The 24,598-nt window shown below is 36.0% G+C and overlaps 1 protein-coding gene across 6 annotated transcripts in view; it reads right to left on the bottom strand.

Annotated features, from left to right (window-relative positions):
• Positions 1-24,598, bottom strand: part of LOC129280745 (fibrillin-1-like) — a 136,918-nt gene that overhangs the window by 54,004 nt on the left and 58,316 nt on the right. For 3 of the 6 annotated variants that reach the window (XM_064112373.1, XM_064112374.1, XM_064112372.1), the window contains 3 exons: positions 23,007-23,135; positions 18,824-18,952; positions 14,635-14,763 (listed from right to left, as the gene is read on the bottom strand). In XM_064112373.1, coding sequence (XP_063968443.1) covers positions 14,635-14,763; positions 18,824-18,952; positions 23,007-23,135 — 387 coding nt within the window. Of the gene's footprint in view, positions 1-1,000; positions 1,130-5,193; positions 5,323-14,634; positions 14,764-18,823; positions 18,953-23,006; positions 23,136-24,598 lie in introns of all 6 variants that reach the window. The other 3 variants (XM_064112370.1, XM_064112371.1, XM_064112375.1) reach the window with 3 other exon arrangements.

Genomic DNA, 24,598 nt, shown 5'->3' on the forward strand with positions numbered 1-24,598 from the left:
TTTTATTATGAATGAATTAAAATTACAAAGATATTTGTCTTATCACGACCCATACGTATGCTCTTTTGGTCGGAGGAAGGGTTGGCGGAGCCCAATCGGAGGAAAGGTCGGTGTAGTGCTCGTCTTGACAGACTATCCTCCGACCTAGATACTCCCGAAAAAAAGATAGGAGTATCTTGGTCGGAGGAAGGCCGGGTATCTTGTACGACGTCCAGACAGGCAGTACTCCGACCCTTGCTCCGGTCAACCCAGCCTACGTCTGGGTCGTGATAAGAGAAATATCTTTAGAATTTTATAGTCCATGCATAACAGAATTTCACTCTGAACAGGATCCCATGCGTCTGAACGAAGCTGAACGAAGCTAGCATAGGCCTAGCCCACAATACTGGCAAATACTTATTGCAAAACAAAATCAGCCGTATCTACCTTCTCTTTTGGCCAAATAAAGCCAATTTGCAAGAAGGCTTAATATACCATTAAAGATACTTTGCGGGTTTTTTCTGTATCAAATAGTGCTATACCATTTTCATAGTCCATATTTTATTGGTTACCAATTATATCGATGATATATTTTAGATACATTAGCTTTGTCATTTCATAATGTAAAAATGTTATCTAAAACCGGATAAGAAATTAACATGTAAAGGAAAACAAAAGGAGAGGGTGTATATGTAGATGAAAATGCATAAGGGCACAATACGACGTATAATTATATGTAGTTTGTACCCGCCGAGCGGCACGTTTGAAGTGACGATACAAATAAAATTATTTTGGGAACGGATATGGCCAGACAGAAATGAACCAGCATTCTATGCCTGCCATTATGTTTTATTGGAAATTTTACCAGGTCATTGACCTTATTTGAAAGACGATATTTATTTTCATAATATGTTTTATGTCCTCATCATATTTGTGGTTAACATGGATAGTTATTGTAAATATTAATAACTCCAATTTTTACTTTTTTTCGGGGATGCACTGCATATAGGCCTATACATACCAATGCAAGTACTATTATCAGGGCTCAACATGAACCCAGCGGAACAGCGGCATGTATAAGATCCATTTTTATTGGTGCACACTCCTTGTACACAGGGATTGCTAAATTTTGAAGAGCACTCGTTGATGTCTGAAACAAGAAATGACAAAAAAAATGTCAAAACCATATTCGTCAGTCATTTTCAATCTTTGAATTCCCGAAATTAATCGAGTAAATGTACTTAAATATATTACGAATTGCATGTTCTAATATCAATAGGCCTCAACAACCCAGCGCCACCTCCTGAATCAAAGGACAGGTTCGCCCCAACTAAAAGTTGATTTGAATAAAGAGGGAAAATTCCAGCAAGCATAACACTAGAAATCTTGCTCATAAAAATCAGGTGTTAAATAAGCTTAATTTCACAAACCAGCTATATGTACATCCTGGTCTGTACGCAAATTAGCGGACTAATTTTATTCTATGAAATATTCCACGCTCACGCATATTCACTGTTTTGTGAAAAACAAGCAAAACCTTTACATGTCATAACTTTATTTTACATCCGATTTTGATAAGATTTTCAGTGTTATGCTAATTTGATTTTTCTCTATTTATTCAAATCAACATTTTTTCTGATGTGGACTTGACCTTTTTTTTAAATACAACATGAATATTAAAAGTTGCAACTTTAATTGTGTTTAATTGTAATTTCCGGATTTCCCGGATTTTTTGTCACTTCTAAAATAAATACGTAAAAATGATCAGGATTTCTCCGCAATTCGGGAAATTTCCTTCAAAGTGGAAATACTGGTGCGGTCATCCGCGCAAAGTACGGGAGAATTACTGTAGACGGGTCAATTTACGACGAGAAATACCCTTACCCGGAACAAATTGCAACAAATTGTTTTTCAACGGTTTTTTGTACTATTTGACCTCAGGAATAACACTAAAAATCTACCAAAATCCGCATCCGGGAAAGTGGTTATTTTCAAGATGGCGTCTTAGATGGCCGCCATTCACTGAAAATGGATACAACTGACTCATTTTCCACCCTAGAATCCTATTTCGGTTCATAATCCATAGTCTAGGGGTAAACAAATTGTTATTACAGGCTAAAGTGAATTATAAGCCCTCCAGTGTACCTGGCAAATCCAAGATGGCGCCCAAAATGGCTGCCGTAGACTGAGAATCCACAATTCGTCCCAAGTGGCTTTAATTTGGTTTTTATTCAATGGTCTTAATGGTGAAGTAGTTAATTGGAACAAGTTAGAAGGACAGCCAGTGGTTTGGTATGTCCAAAAATCTGCGATGGGTTCCAAAAATTGTTTCTGAAATGGCTGCTTTTACTTGAAGCGGACATAACTCATTTCATTTTGGCCTGGGAGATGTGACTTTAATGTCTAAACCACTGGTTTCAAGGGTCAAATAATACATAAGAATAAGTTACAATGACAGTCAGTGATCTGATATGTCCAAAAATCGTAGATGGCTTTCAAAAATTGATCTTAAAAATAGGCTGCTTATTTTTAAGGCGGACATTGCTCATTTCATATCGGCCTGGGAGATGTGATTTTGGTATCTAAACCACTGGTTTCAAGGGTCAAAATAATACATTAGAGCAAGTTACAAGGACAGCCAGTGGCCTGGTTTGTCAAAAAATCTAAGTTGGTTTCCAAAAATTGATTCTTAATTGACTGCTGTTACTTAAAGCGGACATAGCTTATTTCATATCGGCCTGGGAGATGCGATTTTGGTGTCTAAACCACTGGTTTCAAGGGTCAAAATAATACATTACGACAAGTTTTAAGGACGGTCAGTGGTCTGGTATGACCAAAATCCAATATGGCTTCCAAAAATTGATTCTAAAATGGCTGCTGATACTTAAATGTGGCACAGCTCATTTTATATCCGCCTGTGAGATTTGATTTCGGTGTCTAAACTATGTTTTTAAGGGACAAATTATATATTAGGACAAAATGGAATACTAACCATCCTTGTTTCTTGTCCGAATGTATTATTTGGCCCTTCATACCAAAATTTAGACACCAACATTATTTCTTACAGATAAATATTGTAGAACTCTGGCCATTATTGAGTGATATGAGTCGTTCTATACACAACAAAAAAAGTAAGTCCCCCCCTAAATCAAATTGCTGTAACTTTTGAACAGAATTATTTTGAGATATGATATTTCGTAGTTGGTTTTCTACACTCATTAAGCAACTCCTGGGAAAAATGAGATTGATCAGTTGGGTCATGCATGAGTAAATAAAGATTGAATTAAAAATGACAATTTTTGAAAGTCACAAGTCTTTTTTTCAGATTGTGCAAATACAAAGTAAAAGTTGTTTTTAGGTGATTTTTATGGTGTTAATGCTGTTTTACTATCCATCATTTAGCCACTCCACACACAATTTTGATATCGTATGTTTATGGTTGAGTGAGCACAATGTATTGCAGGGGCCGCGGAAGCGGGGGGGGGGGGGGGGGGTTAAGCCCCCCACTTTTTTCCAAAAGCATGTACAAAATGTAAAAATGACCATACGATTGTGATTTTTTGCATGGTCAGCCCCCCCCCCCTTTGAAAACCGTTCCGCGGCCCCTGTATTGTAACGTATCATCATATGGGTTTATGGTTGTATCCTCTTCAACTTGTTAGATCATGTTAAAATTTGAAAATGTTGGTGGTTCCCCCGATTATAGGCCCCTCTCCCATTTTAAAATTCTGGATCCACCACTGATTGGCCATAAATTAAACTGATCCTGAGAAATTGTTAGGAAAAGAATACATTTATGCAATATAAAGAGTATTCATTCCTAATTTTTCGAATGTGCTCGCTCAACCATGAAAATTTTCAAAGTTCGGAAAGTGTGTGGTGATAGAAATGATGGATGATAAAAACAACAGCAATTAAAGTCACATTTGAAACCGAATTTTCCCCCAATATTCACTTTATTACCCTTTAAAATGAGTCTGTGACATTGAAAATACCCTTTTTCCCACTTTGATGCGTGCTCACTCATCCATGAATAAAAAAAAATCGATTTCATTTTTGCACAGAATTTGCATTTACATCACAAGTGTGGCTATTGGTTGCACATTCGTCGAGATCTGTTTAGACGAAAACGTGAATGGTTAACTTTTGATGAAATATATGAACTAGGCAAAGAATATTAGAGTAATAATAGCCTCGTTCAAACGCATTCATTATTTTATTATGAATGAATTAAAATTACAAAGATATTTGTCTTATCACGACCCATACGTATGCTCTTTTGGTCGGAGGAAGGGTTAGCGGAGCCCAATCGGAGGAAAGGTCGGTGTAGTGCTCGTCTTGACAGACTATCCTCCGACCTAGATACTCCCGAAAAAAAGATAGGAGTATCTTGGTCGGAGGAAGGCCGGGTATCTTGTACGACGTCCAGACAGGCAGTACTCCGACCCTTGCTCCGGTCAACCCAGCCTACGTCTGGGTCGTGATAAGAGAAATATCTTTAGAATTTTATAGTCCATGCATAACAGAATTTCACTCTGAACAGGATCCCATGCGTCTGAACGAAGCTGAACGAAGCTAGCATAGGCCTAGCCCACAATACTGGCAAATACTTATTGCAAAACAAAATCAGCCGTATCTACCTTCTCTTTTGGCCAAATAAAGCCAATTTGCAAGAAGGCTTAATATACCACTAAAGATACTTTGCGGGTTTTTTCTGTATCAAATAGTGCTATACCATTTTCATAGTCCATATTTTATTGGTTACCAATTATATCGATGATATATTTTAGATACATTAGCTTTATCATTTCATAATGTAAAAATGTTATCTAAAACCGGATAAGAAATTAACATGTAAAGGAAAACAAAAGGAGAGGGTGTATATGTAGATGAAAATGCATAAGGGCACAATACGACGTATAATTATATGTAGTTTGTACCCGCCGAGCGGCACGTTTGAAGTGACGATACAAATAAAATTATTTTGGGAACGGATATGGCCAGACAGAAATGAACCAGCATTCTATGCCTGCCATTATGTTTTATTGGAAATTTTACCAGGTCATTGACCTTATTTGAAAGACGATATTTATTTTCATAATATGTTTTATGTCCTCATCATATTTGTGGTTAACATGGATAGTTATTGTAAATATTAATAACTCCAATTTTTACTTTTTTTCGGGGATGCACTGCATATAGGCCTATACATACCAATGCAAGTACTATTATCAGGGCTCAACATGAACCCAGCGGAACAGCGGCATGTATAAGATCCATTTTTATTGGTGCACACTCCTTGTACACAGGGATTGCTAAATTTTGAAGAGCACTCGTTGATGTCTGAAACAAGAAATGACAAAAAAAATGTCAAAACCATATTCGTCAGTCATTTTCAATCTTTGAATTCCCGAAATTAATCGAGTAAATGTACTTAAATATATTACGAATTGCATGTTCTAATATCAATAGGCCTCAACAACCCAGCGCCACCTCCTGAATCAAAGGACAGGTTCGCCCCAACTAAAAGTTGATTTGAATAAAGAGGGAAAATTCCAGCAAGCATAACACTAGAAATCTTGCTCATAAAAATCAGGTGTTAAATAAGCTTAATTTCACAAACCAGCTATATGTACATCCTGGTCTGTACGCAAATTAGCGGACTAATTTTATTCTATGAAATATTCCACGCTCACGCATATTCACTGTTTTGTGAAAAACAAGCAAAACCTTTACATGTCATAACTTTATTTTACATCCGATTTTGATAAGATTTTCAGTGTTATGCTAATTTGATTTTTCTCTATTTATTCAAATCAACATTTTTTCTGATGTGGACTTGACCTTTTTTTAAAATACAACATGAATATTAAAAGTTGCAACTTTAATTGTGTTTAATTGTAATTTCCGGATTTCCCGGATTTTTTGTCACTTCTAAAATAAATACGTAAAAATGATCAGGATTTCTCCGCAATTCGGGAAATTTCCTTCAAAGTGGAAATACTGGTGCGGTCATCCGCGCAAAGTACGGGAGAATTACTGTAGACGGGTCAATTTACGACGAGAAATACCCTTACCCGGAACAAATTGCAACAAATTGTTTTTCAACGGTTTTTTGTACTATTTGACCTCAGGAATAACACTAAAAATCTACCAAAATCCGCATCCGGGAAAGTGGTTATTTTCAAGATGGCGTCTTAGATGGCCGCCATTCACTGAAAATGGATACAACTGACTAATTTTCCACCCTAGAATCCTATTTCGGTTCATAATCCATAGTCTAGGGGTAAACAAATTGTTATTACAGGCTAAAGTGAATTATAAGCCCTCCAGTGTACCTGGCAAATCCAAGATGGCGCCCAAAATGGCTGCCGTAGACTGAGAATCCACAATTCGTCCCAAGTGGCTTTAATTTGGTTTTTATTCAATGGTCTTAATGGTGAAGTAGTTAATTGGAACAAGTTAGAAGGACAGCCAGTGGTTTGGTATGTCCAAAAATCTGCGATGGGTTCCAAAAATTGTTTCTGAAATGGCTGCTTTTACTTGAAGCGGACATAACTCATTTCATTTTGGCCTGGGAGATGTGACTTTAATGTCTAAACCACTGGTTTCAAGGGTCAAATAATACATAAGAATAAGTTACAATGACAGTCAGTGATCTGATATGTCCAAAAATCGTAGATGGCTTTCAAAAATTGATCTTAAAAATAGGCTGCTTATTTTTAAGGCGGACATTGCTCATTTCATATCGGCCTGGGAGATGTGATTTTGGTATCTAAACCACTGGTTTCAAGGGTCAAAATAATACATTAGAGCAAGTTACAAGGACAGCCAGTGGCCTGGTTTGTCAAAAAATCTAAGTTGGTTTCCAAAAATTGATTCTTTATTGACTGCTGTTACTTAAAGCGGACATAGCTTATTTCATATCGGCCTGGGAGATGCGATTTTGGTGTCTAAACCACTGGTTTCAAGGGTCAAAATAATACATTACGACAAGTTTTAAGGACGGTCAGTGGTCTGGTATGACCAAAATCCAATATGGCTTCCAAAAATTGATTCTAAAATGGCTGCTGATACTTAAATGTGGCACAGCTCATTTTATATCCGCCTGTGAGATTTGATTTCGGTGTCTAAACTATGTTTTTAAGGGACAAATTATATATTAGGACAAAATGGAATACTAACCATCCTTGTTTCTTGTCCGAATGTATTATTTGGCCCTTCATACCAAAATTTAGACACCAACATTATTTCTTACAGATAAATATTGTAGAACTCTGGCCATTATTGAGTGATATGAGTCGTTCTATACACAACAAAAAAAGTAAGTCCCCCCCTAAATCAAATTGCTGTAACTTTTGAACAGAATTATTTTGAGATATGATATTTCGTAGTTGGTTTTCTACACTCATTAAGCAACTCCTGGGAAAAATGAGATTGATCAGTTGGGTCATGCATGAGTAAATAAAGATTGAATTAAAAATGACAATTTTTGAAAGTCACAAGTCTTTTTTTCAGATTGTGCAAATACAAAGTAAAAGTTGTTTTTAGGTGATTTTTATGGTGTTAATGCTGTTTTACTATCCATCATTTAGCCACTCCACACACAATTTTGATATCGTATGTTTATGGTTGAGTGAGCACAATGTATTGCAGGGGCCGCGGAAGCGGGGGGGGGGGGGGTTAACTCTTACTATGCCATGCCCAATACCCCTCTAGTGCCAGGGATATTCGAGGGAATCCTAAATTGACCGAAACGTAAGCAGAGACCGATTTTAAAACGGTCATAACTCTTTACCCGAACGTTGTATAATGAAACCTTCTACATAAGAAATGATGCATGGTTCATGGACTTTATGATCATATTATGACCTTTCATATTTGCAATCGGAAAAATTGAGAAAAGATGAAATATTTTACATCGTTTTTTTCAATAAGTAAAACCTAGAAAATTATGATTTCATGAACATTTCAAAGAGTAAATAACCTGAGTAATTGAAGAGATACCAACAAATTAAGAAGATAAAATGAAAGTTCAATGTTTACCCTTTCAAATGACGTATCTATTGATGAAATTGAACAAACAGAAATATGAAAAATAATGCTCTCTTTAATGAAATACTATTTTGCTATTCAAGTTATTTCCTCTGAAATGTGAGAGGGTTTATACACACGAAATTGAAACCGCCCTTTCCAAAAAAGGGCATTGTCGTCGATCAAGTGACCAATCACAGCACAGCTGCGATCCCCATGCAAACACACGCAATAATATTAGAGCCATGTATCTTTACAGTGCAGCCAACCGTACCCTTACATTCATGTAGTCTTCAAAACAAGACCCTGTAATTTTTCAGAATGCGCGGTATTCCGAAACAACCGCTATGGGGGAAACAAAATTATTAGCGCAGTGTGAATTTTATGTCATTTCAATTCTTGTCAATATTGTCGTAATGAAAAACATGTTTTAGAAAAATCGTAACCTGGATACGATTTGTGGTGTGCGATACACACAACTATATACTGTTTTGGATAATGTAGGCGATTTATATCCAGTGTCGGCAAAAAACATTTGCGACCCACTCAACTATCGTTCTAAAGCATGAATCAGTGTAAAGTTTAGTCATATTTTGTCAGGGTCGATTCGTCGTACATACTATACGGGCTTTCGTACTGTAACAAAGTTATTGCCAGTCAGAAGGAGACAAAATATAGAAAACTAAAGATGATATATTGAAATATAGATAAAGAGGGATCGGACAGATTCAATACTAACAGGTTTGGGGTGTAAAATCCCACAAAATAATATGGGCGTTCTTGGCAAAGTACACAGAACTAAGAAAAAATGTTTATTTTTCGTGAATCAAGAAGAGGAAATGCAGATCAGTTGCAAACTAAAAATTCAATACAAATTTTCAAAAAGAAAATAGGCCTATTTGTTCTGTAATGTGAGGTCAGGTGGAAATGTTTATGTTGATTTTTAGCCCTTTTTGTGGTGACCAAGGTTGAATACAAAATTAAATGTATTTATTACAAAACATAATTCTAGCATAATATTCATACGTTATCATTATTACGTAACTAACTGATCTCACATCTCTCTCTCTCTCTCTCTCATTCCATCTATATCCATCTCTCGTAATCTCTGGACTCTCTCTCCTTTCTTTTTCATATCGTGTTTTTTTTTTCACTTTTATTTTACTTTTATATCTTTGCATAGATTTTGTGCTTTAATGATAAACGATAATTATAATGAAAGTAACAAAACTACTACTACTACTACCACTACTACTATGAAACTACAATTACTTTTTACAGCAGTACAAAAACTGGGTGTCCTGGTCGGTCAAATGAATCGCTTAAAATATTATGAACGTTGATATTTGTGAACACTCATTTTAAAACTTTCTAAAAAATGTTAATGTTGAGCCGTTTTGAAGTAATAGACCCCCCCCCCCGGCTTCCAGGGTAACCAAAATTAAGATAAATATAATGAATAATTACGCAATTAGAATTTTGTGATTACAGTCATTATAAGACTGGTATTTTGACAATTTACACACTGTAATCTGGGCCAACTATGCATCTCGTACATGCCAAGGAATGGACAATACATGCCGGATATTCTTTTTCGTGTGGATAATATAATGCAATATAAATATGAAAATATAATGGCAATTTTAGACAAGAAAAGGGCCCCATTGCATATTATGTCTTTGAATAATTATTTTCAAACTTTAGGCTTCATTCATTCCACAAGCGAGCAAAGTAGCCACCTGTCTGATAACGACTGCATTTTTATTGTTCATGCCACCAAGTCATGAACAATAGATGCCCAGACTCCCTTTCATGAGGAATGTCTAATCCGCACTCCTTCCTGACCTATTATCGAGGAGAGCAATTTAGCACAGGATGTTAATAGAAATCGGGCCACGCGTGCGTCTTTTGATTTGACAATTGAATACTTTCAAAGGTTCCGATACGCACAATAGCTTTTCTCTCCGTTGAGATCAAGATTAAGATTCCTCTGTCTCTTTCCCCAACACCTTCCATTGACTTATTGCCATTAAAGTACATCATTTTTATTCAAATATTTGTTTCGACTTTAAGACATTTAGCATCGACAATATACGTCAAATTTCCTGTAATCTAAATGATGATGATGATGATGATGATAGGGATGATGGTAAAGATGGCATGGATAATGTCGAGAATGAGAACAAGAAATCACGGGGAAAACAGTACACCTCCACCACCACGACCACCAGCACAAACACTGGCATCGTTACTTCCACTTATCAAAAGCATACAAAAAACAAATAGTTTAAAATAATTTAATTATCTTGTAGCTGGAGCCTATTTTGCATATTTAGAAATAAAGGATAAAGATAAGATTTAAGATTGAAGAAATGTACATGTATAGGCTATATATTGACAAATCAAAAATACAGGAAATTGAAAAATAAAAGAGGGAACATAAATAACGAAGCAATATACCCATTATCTTTTTGCTGGCAAAAAGGGAGAAACAAAAGAAAGCGGAACATCGGAAGAAATTATGCATTGATTGATATAAATTATTTCTCGCTAATAAAACAAATAAGGAAGAATTAAAAAAACGCATTACGGAAAATGCATGACATTCACAGAATTTTGTTAATAAAAGATCATGAAAAGTGCGTTTACTCGCTTGATTCGCTCACTCACATTTTTCTCTTTTTTTAAATCTTCCTTATACCCATCATATTTTTTTATTTCACCCTTTTCACATTGACAACATATATTTTGTTGATGCTCAAAATGATATTAAGGTTTCTTTCCGTAACCGATGCAAATTTGATGTTTATTTTTCCACCAAACTTGGTACGTAATTTGGTGTTGTTATCAAATTTGCTTGATCCATTTTTTTTCATTTAGTAGTATATGATATCAGATTTGACATAAGAGCTCAGCGTGTAGGGGAATTTACCCATCATCTTGTTGCTGGCATAAAGGGAGAAACAAAAGAAAGCGGATCATCGGAAGAAATGATACATTGATTAATATAAAATATATCTCGCTAATAAAACAAATGAGGAAGAATGGAAAAAAACGCATTGCGGAAAGTGCATGACATTCACAGAATCTTGTAAATAAAAGATCATGAAAAGTGCGTTTACTCGCTTGATTCGCTCACTCCCTTTTTCTCTTTTTTTTCCTTCCTTACCCACATCATACTTTTGATTTCGCCCTTGCCACATTGACAATATACATTTTGCTAATGATCAAAATAATATTTAGGTTTATTTCCGTAAATTTGATGTTTTTTCCACCGAACTTGGTACGTAATTTGGTGTCGTTAGATTTAGAAAACCGGCTTACAACCCTGTATGCGACGAAAAGGAGCAAAGGAGGAACATGAATAATCATTTTTTTGTCGTAGAAGCTTTCAGATTTCATCATGAGAATACTTTATATATATAATGTGACTCCCACGTTGATACAAACTGTCAAATGTGCATGCTTCATTTTTGTAGGCACTAGCGCCTCTCCATCACACTCTTTCCCCTTCTGCAGATCTGAACCTGACAGTTAAAAACAAAACGCATACTTTCTTTCTTGAGTATTATACTTCTTCCAGCAATAAAACAAAGGTCATCATTGAAATAAAATAAAAATCTTGCTTACTTTTGCACTGGCATAGTTGACAAACGTATTTTCCTTAGGTGACATCAGATCATGTCGACAATATTGAACGATTCATATTTTTGCGAGAAGTTTGAAGATGATATTAATAAGCGTAACAATATCAATCATTCTTTTTTATAATGGTATGGGCTATAAAAACACAAACGAACATGAACCATTATTTACCTGATCTTAAGTTTATGAAGAGAGAGTTTTGGCTGCAGGAGAAATGCAATTGATATGATTACAATAATTTTTATGACATAATATATAAATATAATATTCATGACTGTTTTCACAAAATATTACTAAACTTTGACATTCAACAACTTTGTTATTTGTTATCCGATTTTGATGAAATTTTCGGTGTTTTGCTTTCAGTGAATTCTGCTTTGTATATAAAACTATAAATACTTTCAGTCCGGACCATCCCTTTTATACTAAGAAGAAGGTGAAAGAGAAGAATAATGATAATAATAATTATAATAACAATAACAATAATGATAATAATGATTATGATAATAGTAATACTAATAATGATAATATTAATAACAATAATAGATGAATAAATAAATAATGAGTGTGATGATTGCAGTGCGCAGACGAGAGTTGGAAATGACAGGCTTCTTTAATCATATATTTATAACGAGAACAATTTTGTGACAATGCTAAAAACAATGTATAAGACCTTTCCCCCGCACCCCCCCCCCCCCACAAAAAAAATCTCCCCCAAACCGTGCACATTTGCAGGCAGAAAAAAGCCTTGACACAAGAATACTACCATACTGGCCTGCAAAAGACCCGATCGATAGCTCATGAATATTCATGTAACAATAGCGAATGGGCGAGTAGTGTTGGGTGAGGAACATCGTACCGCTCGGTCATTGGTCAATTCCGAGCTGAATGTCTTCGCACATTCGCCTTTGCTCTGCCCATAGAAGTACGTGTATTGCTACACACAACCGTTATATCACACGTGTCAATAGGGGAAATCTTGATTCAGATCGCAGCAATATCCGAAATCAACTCTTGAAAATAATGATGCAAAAATACAATTTTACTCAAAAAATGTCTATGTAAACCACTATTTTTTATATGATAAAATGAATTGTGAATTCCTGGCCAGTATAACAACATAAAAAACAGAAAATATGGTGTTGATTTTCTGGCTGTAAAATTGGTTTAAAAAAAAAAAGTTCTCCGGGCACGTATACGTGCCAATGGCATTAGAGGGCTAAGGGCACGTATAGCTGCCAACGGCATTTAAAGAGTTAAGCCCCCCACTTTTTTCCAAAAGCATGTACAAAATGTAAAAATGACCATACGATTGTGATTTTTTGCATGGTCAGCCCCCCCCCCCTTTGAAAACCGTTCCGCGGCCCCTGTATTGTAACGTATCATCATATGGGTTTATGGTTGTATCCTCTTCAACTTGTTAGATCATGTTAAAATTTGAAAATGTTGGTGGTTCCCCCGATTATAGGCCCCTCTCCCATTTTAAAATTCTGGATCCACCACTGATTGGCCATAAATTAAACTGATCCTGAGAAATTGTTAGGAAAAGAATACATTTATGCAATATAAAGAGTATTCATTCCTAATTTTTCGAATGTGCTCGCTCAACCATGAAAATTTTCAAAGTTCGGAAAGTGTGTGGTGATAGAAATGATGGATGATAAAAACAACAGCAATTAAAGTCACATTTGAAACCGAATTTTCCCCCAATATTCACTTTATTACCCTTTAAAATGAGTCTGTGACATTGAAAATACCCTTTTTCCCACTTTGATGCGTGCTCACTCATCCATGAATAAAAAAAAATCGATTTCATTTTTGCACAGAATTTGCATTTACATCACAAGTGTGGCTATTGGTTGCACATTCGTCGAGATCTGTTTAGACGAAAACGTGAATGGTTAACTTTTGATGAAATATATGAACTAGGCAAAGAATATTAGAGTAATAATAGCCTCGTTCAAACGCATTCATTATTTTATTATGAATGAATTAAAATTACAAAGATATTTGTCTTATCACGACCCATACGTATGCTCTTTTGGTCGGAGGAAGGGTTGGCGGAGCCCAATCGGAGGAAAGGTCGGTGTAGTGCTCGTCTTGACAGACTATCCTCCGACCTAGATACTCCCGAAAAAAAGATAGGAGTATCTTGGTCGGAGGAAGGCCGGGTATCTTGTACGACGTCCAGACAGGCAGTACTCCGACCCTTGCTCCGGTCAACCCAGCCTACGTCTGGGTCGTGATAAGAGAAATATCTTTAGAATTTTATAGTCCATGCATAACAGAATTTCACTCTGAACAGGATCCCATGCGTCTGAACGAAGCTGAACGAAGCTAGCATAGGCCTAGCCCACAATACTGGCAAATACTTATTGCAAAACAAAATCAGCCGTATCTACCTTCTCTTTTGGCCAAATAAAGCCAATTTGCAAGAAGGCTTAATATACCATTAAAGATACTTTGCGGGTTTTTTCTGTATCAAATAGTGCTATACCATTTTCATAGTCCATATTTTATTGGTTACCAATTATATCGATGATATATTTTAGATACATTAGCTTTGTCATTTCATAATGTAAAAATGTTATCTAAAACCGGATAAGAAATTAACATGTAAAGGAAAACAAAAGGAGAGGGTGTATATGTAGATGAAAATGCATAAGGGCACAATACGACGTATAATTATATGTAGTTTGTACCCGCCGAGCGGCACGTTTGAAGTGACGATACAAATAAAATTATTTTGGGAACGGATATGGCCAGACAGAAATGAACCAGCATTCTATGCCTGCCATTATGTTTTATTGGAAATTTTACCAGGTCATTGACCTTATTTGAAAGACGATATTTATTTTCATAATATGTTTTATGTCCTCATCATATTTGTGGTTAACATGGATAGTTATTGTAAATATTAATAACTCCAATTTTTACTTTTTTTCGGGGATGCACTGCATATAGGCCTATACATACCAATGCAAGTACTATTATCAGGGCTCAACATGAACCCAGCGGAACAGCGGCATGTATAAGATCCATTTTTATTGGTGCACACTCCTTGTACACAGGGATTGCTAAATTTTGAAGAGCACTCGTTGATGTCTGAAACAAGAAATGACAAAAAAAATGTCAAAACCATATTCGTCAGTCATTTTCAATCTTTGAATTCCCGAAATTAATCGAGTAAATGTACTTAAATATATTACGAATTGCATGTTCTAATATCAATAGGCCTCAACAACCCAGCGCCACCTCCTGAATCAAAGGACAGGTTCGCCCCAACTAAAAGTTGATTTGAATAAAGAGGGAAAATTCCAGCAAGCATAACACTAGAAATCTTGCTCATAAAAATCAGGTGTTAAATAAGCTTAATTTCACAAACCAGCTATATGTACATCCTGGTCTGTACGCAAATTAGCGGACTAATTTTATTCTATGAAATATTCCACGCTCACGCATATTCACTGTTTTGTGAAAAACAAGCAAAACCTTTACATGTCATAACTTTATTTTACATCCGATTTTGATAAGATTTTCAGTGTTATGCTAATTTGATTTTTCTCTATTTATTCAAATCAACATTTTTTCTGATGTGGACTTGACCTTTTTTTTAAATACAACATGAATATTAAAAGTTGCAACTTTAATTGTGTTTAATTGTAATTTCCGGATTTCCCGGATTTTTTGTCACTTCTAAAATAAATACGTAAAAATGATCAGGATTTCTCCGCAATTCGGGAAATTTCCTTCAAAGTGGAAATACTGGTGCGGTCATCCGCGCAAAGTACGGGAGAATTACTGTAGACGGGTCAATTTACGACGAGAAATACCCTTACCCGGAACAAATTGCAACAAATTGTTTTTCAACGGTTTTTTGTACTATTTGACCTCAGGAATAACACTAAAAATCTACCAAAATCCGCATCCGGGAAAGTGGTTATTTTCAAGATGGCGTCTTAGATGGCCGCCATTCACTGAAAATGGATACAACTGACTAATTTTCCACCCTAGAATCCTATTTCGGTTCATAATCCATAGTCTAGGGGTAAACAAATTGTTATTACAGGCTAAAGTGAATTATAAGCCCTCCAGTGTACCTGGCAAATCCAAGATGGCGCCCAAAATGGCTGCCGTAGACTGAGAATCCACAATTCGTCCCAAGTGGCTTTAATTTGGTTTTTATTCAATGGTCTTAATGGTGAAGTAGTTAATTGGAACAAGTTAGAAGGACAGCCAGTGGTTTGGTATGTCCAAAAATCTGCGATGGGTTCCAAAAATTGTTTCTGAAATGGCTGCTTTTACTTGAAGCGGACATAACTCATTTCATTTTGGCCTGGGAGATGTGACTTTAATGTCTAAACCACTGGTTTCAAGGGTCAAATAATACATAAGAATAAGTTACAATGACAGTCAGTGATCTGATATGTCCAAAAATCGTAGATGGCTTTCAAAAATTGATCTTAAAAATAGGCTGCTTATTTTTAAGGCGGACATTGCTCATTTCATATCGGCCTGGGAGATGTGATTTTGGTATCTAAACCACTGGTTTCAAGGGTCAAAATAATACATTAGAGCAAGTTACAAGGACAGCCAGTGGCCTGGTTTGTCAAAAAATCTAAGTTGGTTTCCAAAAATTGATTCTTAATTGACTGCTGTTACTTAAAGCGGACATAGCTTATTTCATATCGGCCTGGGAGATGCGATTTTGGTGTCTAAACCACTGGTTTCAAGGGTCAAAATAATACATTACGACAAGTTTTAAGGACGGTCAGTGGTCTGGTATGACCAAAATCCAATATGGCTTCCAAAAATTGATTCTAAAATGGCTGCTGATACTTAAATGTGGCACAGCTCATTTTATATCCGCCTGTGAGATTTGATTTCGGTGTCTAAACTATGTTTTTAAGGGACAAATTATATATTAGGACAAAATGGAATACTAACCATCCTTGTTTCTTGTCCGAATGTATTATTTGGCCCTTCATACCAAAATTTAGACACCAACATTATTTCTTACAGATAAATATTGTAGAACTCTGGCCATTATTGAGTGATATGAGTCGTTCTATACACAACAAAAAAAGTAAGTCCCCCCCTAAATCAAATTGCTGTAACTTTTGAACAGAATTATTTTGAGATATGATATTTCGTAGTTGGTTTTCTACACTCATTAAGCAACTCCTGGGAAAAATGAGATTGATCAGTTGGGTCATGCATGAGTAAATAAAGATTGAATTAAAAATGACAATTTTTGAAAGTCACAAGTCTTTTTTTCAGATTGTGCAAATACAAAGTAAAAGTTGTTTTTAGGTGATTTTTATGGTGTTAATGCTGTTTTACTATCCATCATTTAGCCACTCCACACACAATTTTGATATCGTATGTTTATGGTTGAGTGAGCACAATGTATTGCAGGGGCCGCGGAAGCGGGGGGGGGGGGGGTTAAGCCCCCCACTTTTTTCCAAAAGCATGTACAAAATGTAAAAATGACCATACGATTGTGATTTTTTGCATGGTCAGCCCCCCCCCCCTTTGAAAACCGTTCCGCGGCCCCTGTATTGTAACGTATCATCATATGGGTTTATGGTTGTATCCTCTTCAACTTGTTAGATCATGTTAAAATTTGAAAATGTTGGTGGTTCCCCCGATTATAGGCCCCTCTCCCATTTTAAAATTCTGGATCCACCACTGATTGGCCATAAATTAAACTGATCCTGAGAAATTGTTAGGAAAAGAATACATTTATGCAATATAAAGAGTATTCATTCCTAATTTTTCGAATGTGCTCGCTCAACCATGAAAATTTTCAAAGTTCGGAAAGTGTGTGGTGATAGAAATGATGGATGATAAAAACAACAGCAATTAAAGTCACATTTGAAACCGAATTTTCCCCCAATATTCACTTTATTACCCTTTAAAATGAGTCTGTGACATTGAAAATACCCTTTTTCCCACTTTGATGCGTGCTCACTCATCCATGAATAAAAAAAAATCGATTTCATTTTTGCACAGAATTTGCATTTACATCACAATTGTGGCTATTGGTTGCACATTCGTCGAGATCTGTTTAGACGAAAACGTGAATGGTTAACTTTTGATGAAATATATGAACTAGGCAAAGAATATTAGAGTAATAATAGCCTCGTTCAAACGCATTCATTATTTTATTATGAATGAATTAAAATTACAAAGATATTTGTCTTATCACGACCCATACGTATGCTCTTTTGGTCGGAGGAAGGGTTGGCGGAGCCCAATCGGAGGAAAGGTCGGTGTAGTGCTCGTCTTGACAGACTATCCTCCGACCTAGATACTCCCGAAAAAAAGATAGGAGTATCTTGGTCGGAGGAAGGCCGGGTATCTTGTACGACGTCCAGACAGGCAGTACTCCGACCCTTGCTCCGGTCAACCCAGCCTACGTCTGGGTCGTGATAAGAGAAATATCTTTAGAATTTTATAGTCCATGCATAACAGAATTTCACTCTGAACAGGATCCCATGCGTCTGAACGAAGCTGAACGAAGCTAGCATAGGCCTAGCCCACAATACTGGCAAATACTTATTGCAAAACAAAATCAGCCGTATCTACCTTCTCTTTTGGCCAAATAAAGCCAATTTGCAAGAAGGCTTAATATACCACTAAAGATACTTTGCGGGTTTTTTCTGTATCAAATAGTGCTATACCATTTTCATAGTCCATATTTTATTGGTTACCAATTATATCGATGATATATTTTAGATACATAAGCTTTGTCATTTCATAATGTAAAAATGTTATCTAAAACCGGATAAGAAATTAACATGTAAAGGAAAACAAAAGGAGAGGGTGTATATGTAGATGAAAATGCATAAGGGCACAATACGACGTATAATTATATGTAGTTTGTACCCGCCGAGCGGCACGTTTGAAGTGACGATACAAATAAAATTATTTTGGGAACGGATATGGCCAGACAGAAATGAACCAGCATTCTATGCCTGCCATTATGTTTTATTGGAAATTTTACCAGGTCATTGACCTTATTTGAAAGACGATATTTATTTTCATAATATGTTTTATGTCCTCATCATATTTGTGGTTAACATGGATAGTTATTGTAAATATTAATAACTCAAATTTTTACTTTTTTTCGGGGATGCACTGCATATAGGCCTATACATACCAATGCAAGTACTATTATCAGGGCTCAACATGAACCCAGCGGAACAGCGGCATGTATAAGATCCATCTTTATTGGTGCACACTCCTTGTACACAGGGATTGCTAAATTTTGAAGAGCACTCGTTGATGTCTGAAACAAGAAATGACAAAAAAAATGTCAAAACCATATTCGTCAGTCATTTTCAATCTTTGAATTCCCGAAATTAATCGAGTAAATGTACTTAAATATATTACGAATTGCATGTTCTAATATCAATAGGCCTCAACAACCCAACAATCCTGAATCAAAGGACAGGTTCGCCCCAACTAAAAGTTGATTTGAATAAAGAGGGAAAATTCCAGCAAGCATAACACTAGAAATCTTGCTCATAAAAATCAGGTGTTAAATAAGCTTAATTTCACAAACCAGCTATATGTACATCCTGGTCTGTACGCAAATTAGCGGACTAATTTTATTCTATGAAATATTCCACGCTCACGCATATTCACTGTTTTGTGAAAAACAAGCAAAACCTTTACATGTCATAACTTTATTTTACATCCGATTTTGATAAGATTTTCAGTGTTATGCTAATTTGATTTTTCTCTATTTATTCAAATCAACATTTTTTCTGATGTGGACTTGACCTTTTTTTTTAATACAACATGAATATTAAAAGTTGCAACTTTAATTGTGTTTAATTGTAATTTCCGGATTTCCCGGATTTTTTGTCACTTCTAAAATAAATACGTAAAAATGATCAGGATTTCTCCGCAATTCGGGAAATTTCCTTCAAAGTGGAAATACTGGTGCGGTCATCCGCGCAAAGTACGGGAGAATTACTGTAGACGGGTCAATTTACGACGAGAAATACCCTTACCCGGAACAAATTGCAACAAATTATTTTTCAACGGTTTTTTGTACTATTTGACCTCAGGAATAACACTAAAAATCTACCAAAATCCGCATCCGGGAAAGTGGTTATTTTCAAGATGGCGTCTTAGATGGCCGCCATTCACTGAAAATGGATACAACTGACTCATTTTCCACCCTAGAATCCTATTTCGGTTCATAATCCATAGTCTAGGGGTAAACAAATTGTTATTACAGGCTAAAGTGAATTATAAGCCCTCCAGTGTACCTGGCAAATCCAAGATGGCGCCCAAAATGGCTGCCGTAGACTGAGAATCCACAATTCGTCCCAAGTGGCTTTAATTTGGTTTTTATTCAATGGTCTTAATGGTGAAGTAGTTAATTGGAACAAGTTAGAAGGACAGCCAGTGGTTTGGTATGTCCAAAAATCTGCGATGGGTTCCAAAAATTGTTTCTGAAATGGCTGCTTTTACTTGAAGCGGACATAACTCATTTCATTTTGGCCTGGGAGATGTGACTTTAATGTCTAAACCACTGGTTTCAAGGGTCAAATAATACATAAGAATAAGTTACAATGACAGTCAGTGATCTGATATGTCCAAAAATCGTAGATGGCTTTCAAAAATTGATCTTAAAAATAGGCTGCTTATTTTTAAGGCGGACATTGCTCATTTCATATCGGCCTGGGAGATGTGAGTTTGGTATCTAAACCACTGGTTTCAAGGGTCAAAATAATACATTAGAGCAAGTTACAAGGACAGCCAGTGGCCTGGTTTGTCAAAAAATCTAAGTTGGTTTCCAAAAATTGATTCTTAATTGACTGCTGTTACTTAAAGCGGACATAGCTTATTTCATATCGGCCTGGGAGATGCGATTTTGGTGTCTAAACCACTGGTTTCAAGGGTCAAAATAATACATTACGACAAGTTTTAAGTACGGTCAGTGGTCTGGTATGACCAAAATCCAATATGGCTTCCAAAAATTGATTCTAAAATGGCTGCTGATACTTAAAAGTGGCACAGCTAATTTTATATCCGCCTGTGAGATTTGATTTCGGTGTCTAAACTATGTTTTTAAGGGACAAATTATATATTAGGACAAAATGGAATACTAACCATCCTTGTTTCTTGTCCGAATGTATTATTTGGCCCTTCATACCAAAATTTAGACACCAACATTATTTCTTACAGATAAATATTGTAGAACTCTGGCCATTATTGAGTGATATGAGTCGTTCTATACACAACAAAAAAAGTAAGTCCCCCCTAAATCAAATTGCTGTAACTTTTGAACAGAATTATTTTGAGATATGATATTTCGTAGTTGGTTTTCTACACTCATTAAGCAACTCCTGGGAAAAATGAGATTGATCAGTTGGGTCATGCATGAGTAAATAAAGATTGAATTAAAAATGACAATTTTTGAAAGTCACAAGAGTCTTTTTTTTCAGATTGTGCAAATACAAAGTAAAAGTTGTTTTTAGGTGATTTTTATGGTGTTAATGCTGTTTTACTATCCATCATTTAGCCACTCCACACACAATTTTGATATCGTATGTTTATGGTTGAGTGAGCACAATGTATTGCAGGGGCCGCGGAAGCGGGGGGGGGGGGGTGTTAAGCCCCCCACTTTTTCCAAAAGCATGTACAAAAGGTAAAAATGACCATACGATTGTGATTTTTTGCATGGTCAGTCCCCCCCCCCTTGAAAACCGTTCCGCGGCCCCTGTATTGTAACGTATCATCATATGGGTTTATGGTTGTATCCTCTTCAACTTGTTAGATCATGTTAAAATTTGAAAATGTTGGTGGTTCCCCCGATTATAGGCCCCTCTCCCATTTTAAAATTCTGGATCCACCACTGATTGGCCATAAATTAAACTGATCCTGAGAAATTGTTAGGAAAAGAATACATTTATGCAATATAAAGAGTATTCATTCCTAATTTTTCGAATGTGCTCGCTCAACCATGAAAATTTTCAAAGTTCGGAAAGTGTGTGGTGATAGAAATGATGGATGATAAAAACAACAGCAATTAAAGTCACATTTGAAACCGAATTTTCCCCCAATATTCACTTTATTACCCTTTAAAATGAGTCTGTGACATTGAAAATACCCTTTTTCCCACTTTGATGCGTGCTCACTCATCCATGAATAAAAAAAATCGATTTCATTTTTGCACAGAATTTGCATTTACATCACAATTGTGGCTATTGGTTGCACATTCGTCGAGATCTGTTTAGACGAAAACGTGAATGGTTAACTTTTGATGAAATATATGAACTAGGCAAAGAATATTAGAGTAATAATAGCCTCGTTCAAACGCATTCATTATTTTATTATGAATGAATTAAAATTACAAAGATATTTGTCTTATCACGACCCATACGTATGCTCTTTTGGTCGGAGGAAGGGTTGGCGGAGCCCAATCGGAGGAAAGGTCGGTGTAGTGCTCGTCTTGACAGACTATCCTCCGACCTAGATACTCCCGAAAAAAAGATAGGAGTATCTTGGTCGGAGGAAGGCCGGGTATCTTGTACGACGTCCAGACAGGCAGTACTCCGACCCTTGCTCCGGTCAACCCAGCCTACGTCTGGGTCGTGATAAGAGAAATATCTTTAGAATTTTATAGTCCATGCATAACAGAATTTCACTCTGAACAGGATCCCATGCGTCTGAACGAAGCTGAACGAAGCTAGCATAGGCCTAGCCCACAATACTGGCAAATACTTATTGCAAAACAAAATCAGCCGTATCTACCTTCTCTTTTGGCCAAATAAAGCCAATTTGCAAGAAGGCTTAATATACCACTAAAGATACTTTGCGGGTTTTTTCTGTATCAAATAGTGCTATACCATTTTCATAGTCCATATTTTATTGGTTACCAATTATATCGATGATATATTTTAGATACATAAGCTTTGTCATTTCATAATGTAAAAATGTTATCTAAAACCGGATAAGAAATTAACATGTAAAGGAAAACAAAAGGAGAGGGTGTATATGTAGATGAAAATGCATAAGGGCACAATACGACGTATAATTATATGTAGTTTGTACCCGCCGAGCGGCACGTTTGAAGTGACGATACAAATAAAATTATTTTGGGAACGGATATGGCCAGACAGAAATGAACCAGCATTCTATGCCTGCCATTATGTTTTATTGGAAATTTTACCAGGTCATTGACCTTATTTGAAAGACGATATTTATTTTCATAATATGTTTTATGTCCTCATCATATTTGTGGTTAACATGGATAGTTATTGTAAATATTAATAACTCCAATTTTTACTTTTTTTCGGGGATGCACTGCATAGGCCTATACATACCAATGCAAGTACTATTATCAGGGCTCAACATGAACCCAGCGGAACAGCGGCATGTATAAGATCCATTTTTATTGGTGCACACTCCTTGTACACAGGGATTGCTAAATTTTGAAGAGCACTCGTTGATGTCTGAAACAAGAAATGACAAAAAAAATGTCAAAACCATATTCGTCAGTCATTTTCAATCTTTGAATTCCCGAAATTAATCGAGTAAATGTACTTAAATATATTACGAATTGCATGTTCTAATATCAATAGGCCTCAACAACCCAACAATCCTGAATCAAAGGACAGGTTCGCCCCAACTAAAAGTTGATTTGAATAAAGAGGGAAAATTCCAGCAAGCATAACACTAGAAATCTTGCTCATAAAAATCAGGTGTTAAATAAGCTTAATTTCACAAACCAGCTATATGTACATCCTGGTCTGTACGCAAATTAGCGGACTAATTTTATTCTATGAAATATTCCACGCTCACGCATATTCACTGTTTTGTGAAAAACAAGCAAAACCTTTACATGTCATAACTTTATTTTACATCCGATTTTGATAAGATTTTCAGTGTTATGCTAATTTGATTTTTCTCTATTTATTCAAATCAACATTTTTTCTGATGTGGACTTGACCTTTTTTTTTAATACAACATGAATATTAAAAGTTGCAACTTTAATTGTGTTTAATTGTAATTTCCGGATTTCCCGGATTTTTTGTCACTTCTAAAATAAATACGTAAAAATTATCAGGATTTCTCCGCAATTCGGGAAATTTCCTTCAAAGTGGAAATACTGGTGCGGTCACCCGCGCAAAGTACGGGAGAATTACTGTAGACGGGTCAATTTACGACGAGAAATACCCTTACCCGGAACAAATTGCAACAAATTGTTTTTCAACGGTTTTTTGTACTATTTGACCTCAGGAATAACACTAAAAATCTACCAAAATCCGCATCCGGGAAAGTGGTTATTTTCAAGATGGCGTCTTAGATGGCCGCCATTCACTGAAAATGGATACAACTGACTCATTTTCCACCCTAGAATCCTATTTCGGTTCATAATCCATAGTCTAGGGGTAAACAAATTGTTATTACAGGCTAAAGTGAATTATAAGCCCTCCAGTGTACCTGGCAAATCCAAGATGGCGCCCAAAATGGCTGCCGTAGACTGAGAATCCACAATTCGTCCCAAGTGGCTTTAATTTGGTTTTTATTCAATGGTCTTAATGGTGAAGTAGTTAATTGGAACAAGTTAGAAGGACAGCCAGTGGTTTGGTATGTCCAAAAATCTGCGATGGGTTCCAAAAATTGTTTCTGAAATGGCTGCTTTTACTTGAAGCGGACATAACTCATTTCATTTTGGCCTGGGAGATGTGACTTTAATGTCTAAACCACTGGTTTCAAGGGTCAAATAATACATAAGAATAAGTTACAATGACAGTCAGTGATCTGATATGTCCAAAAATCGTAGATGGCTTTCAAAAATTGATCTTAAAATAGGCTGCTTATTTTTAAGGCGGACATTGCTCATTTCATATCGGCCTGGGAGATGTGATTTTGGTATCTAAACCACTGGTTTCAAGGGTCAAAATAATACATT

This window comes from Lytechinus pictus, chromosome 17 (genome assembly GCF_037042905.1).
Source record: "Lytechinus pictus isolate F3 Inbred chromosome 17, Lp3.0, whole genome shotgun sequence".
Classification (NCBI taxonomy): domain Eukaryota; kingdom Metazoa; phylum Echinodermata; class Echinoidea; order Temnopleuroida; family Toxopneustidae; genus Lytechinus; species Lytechinus pictus.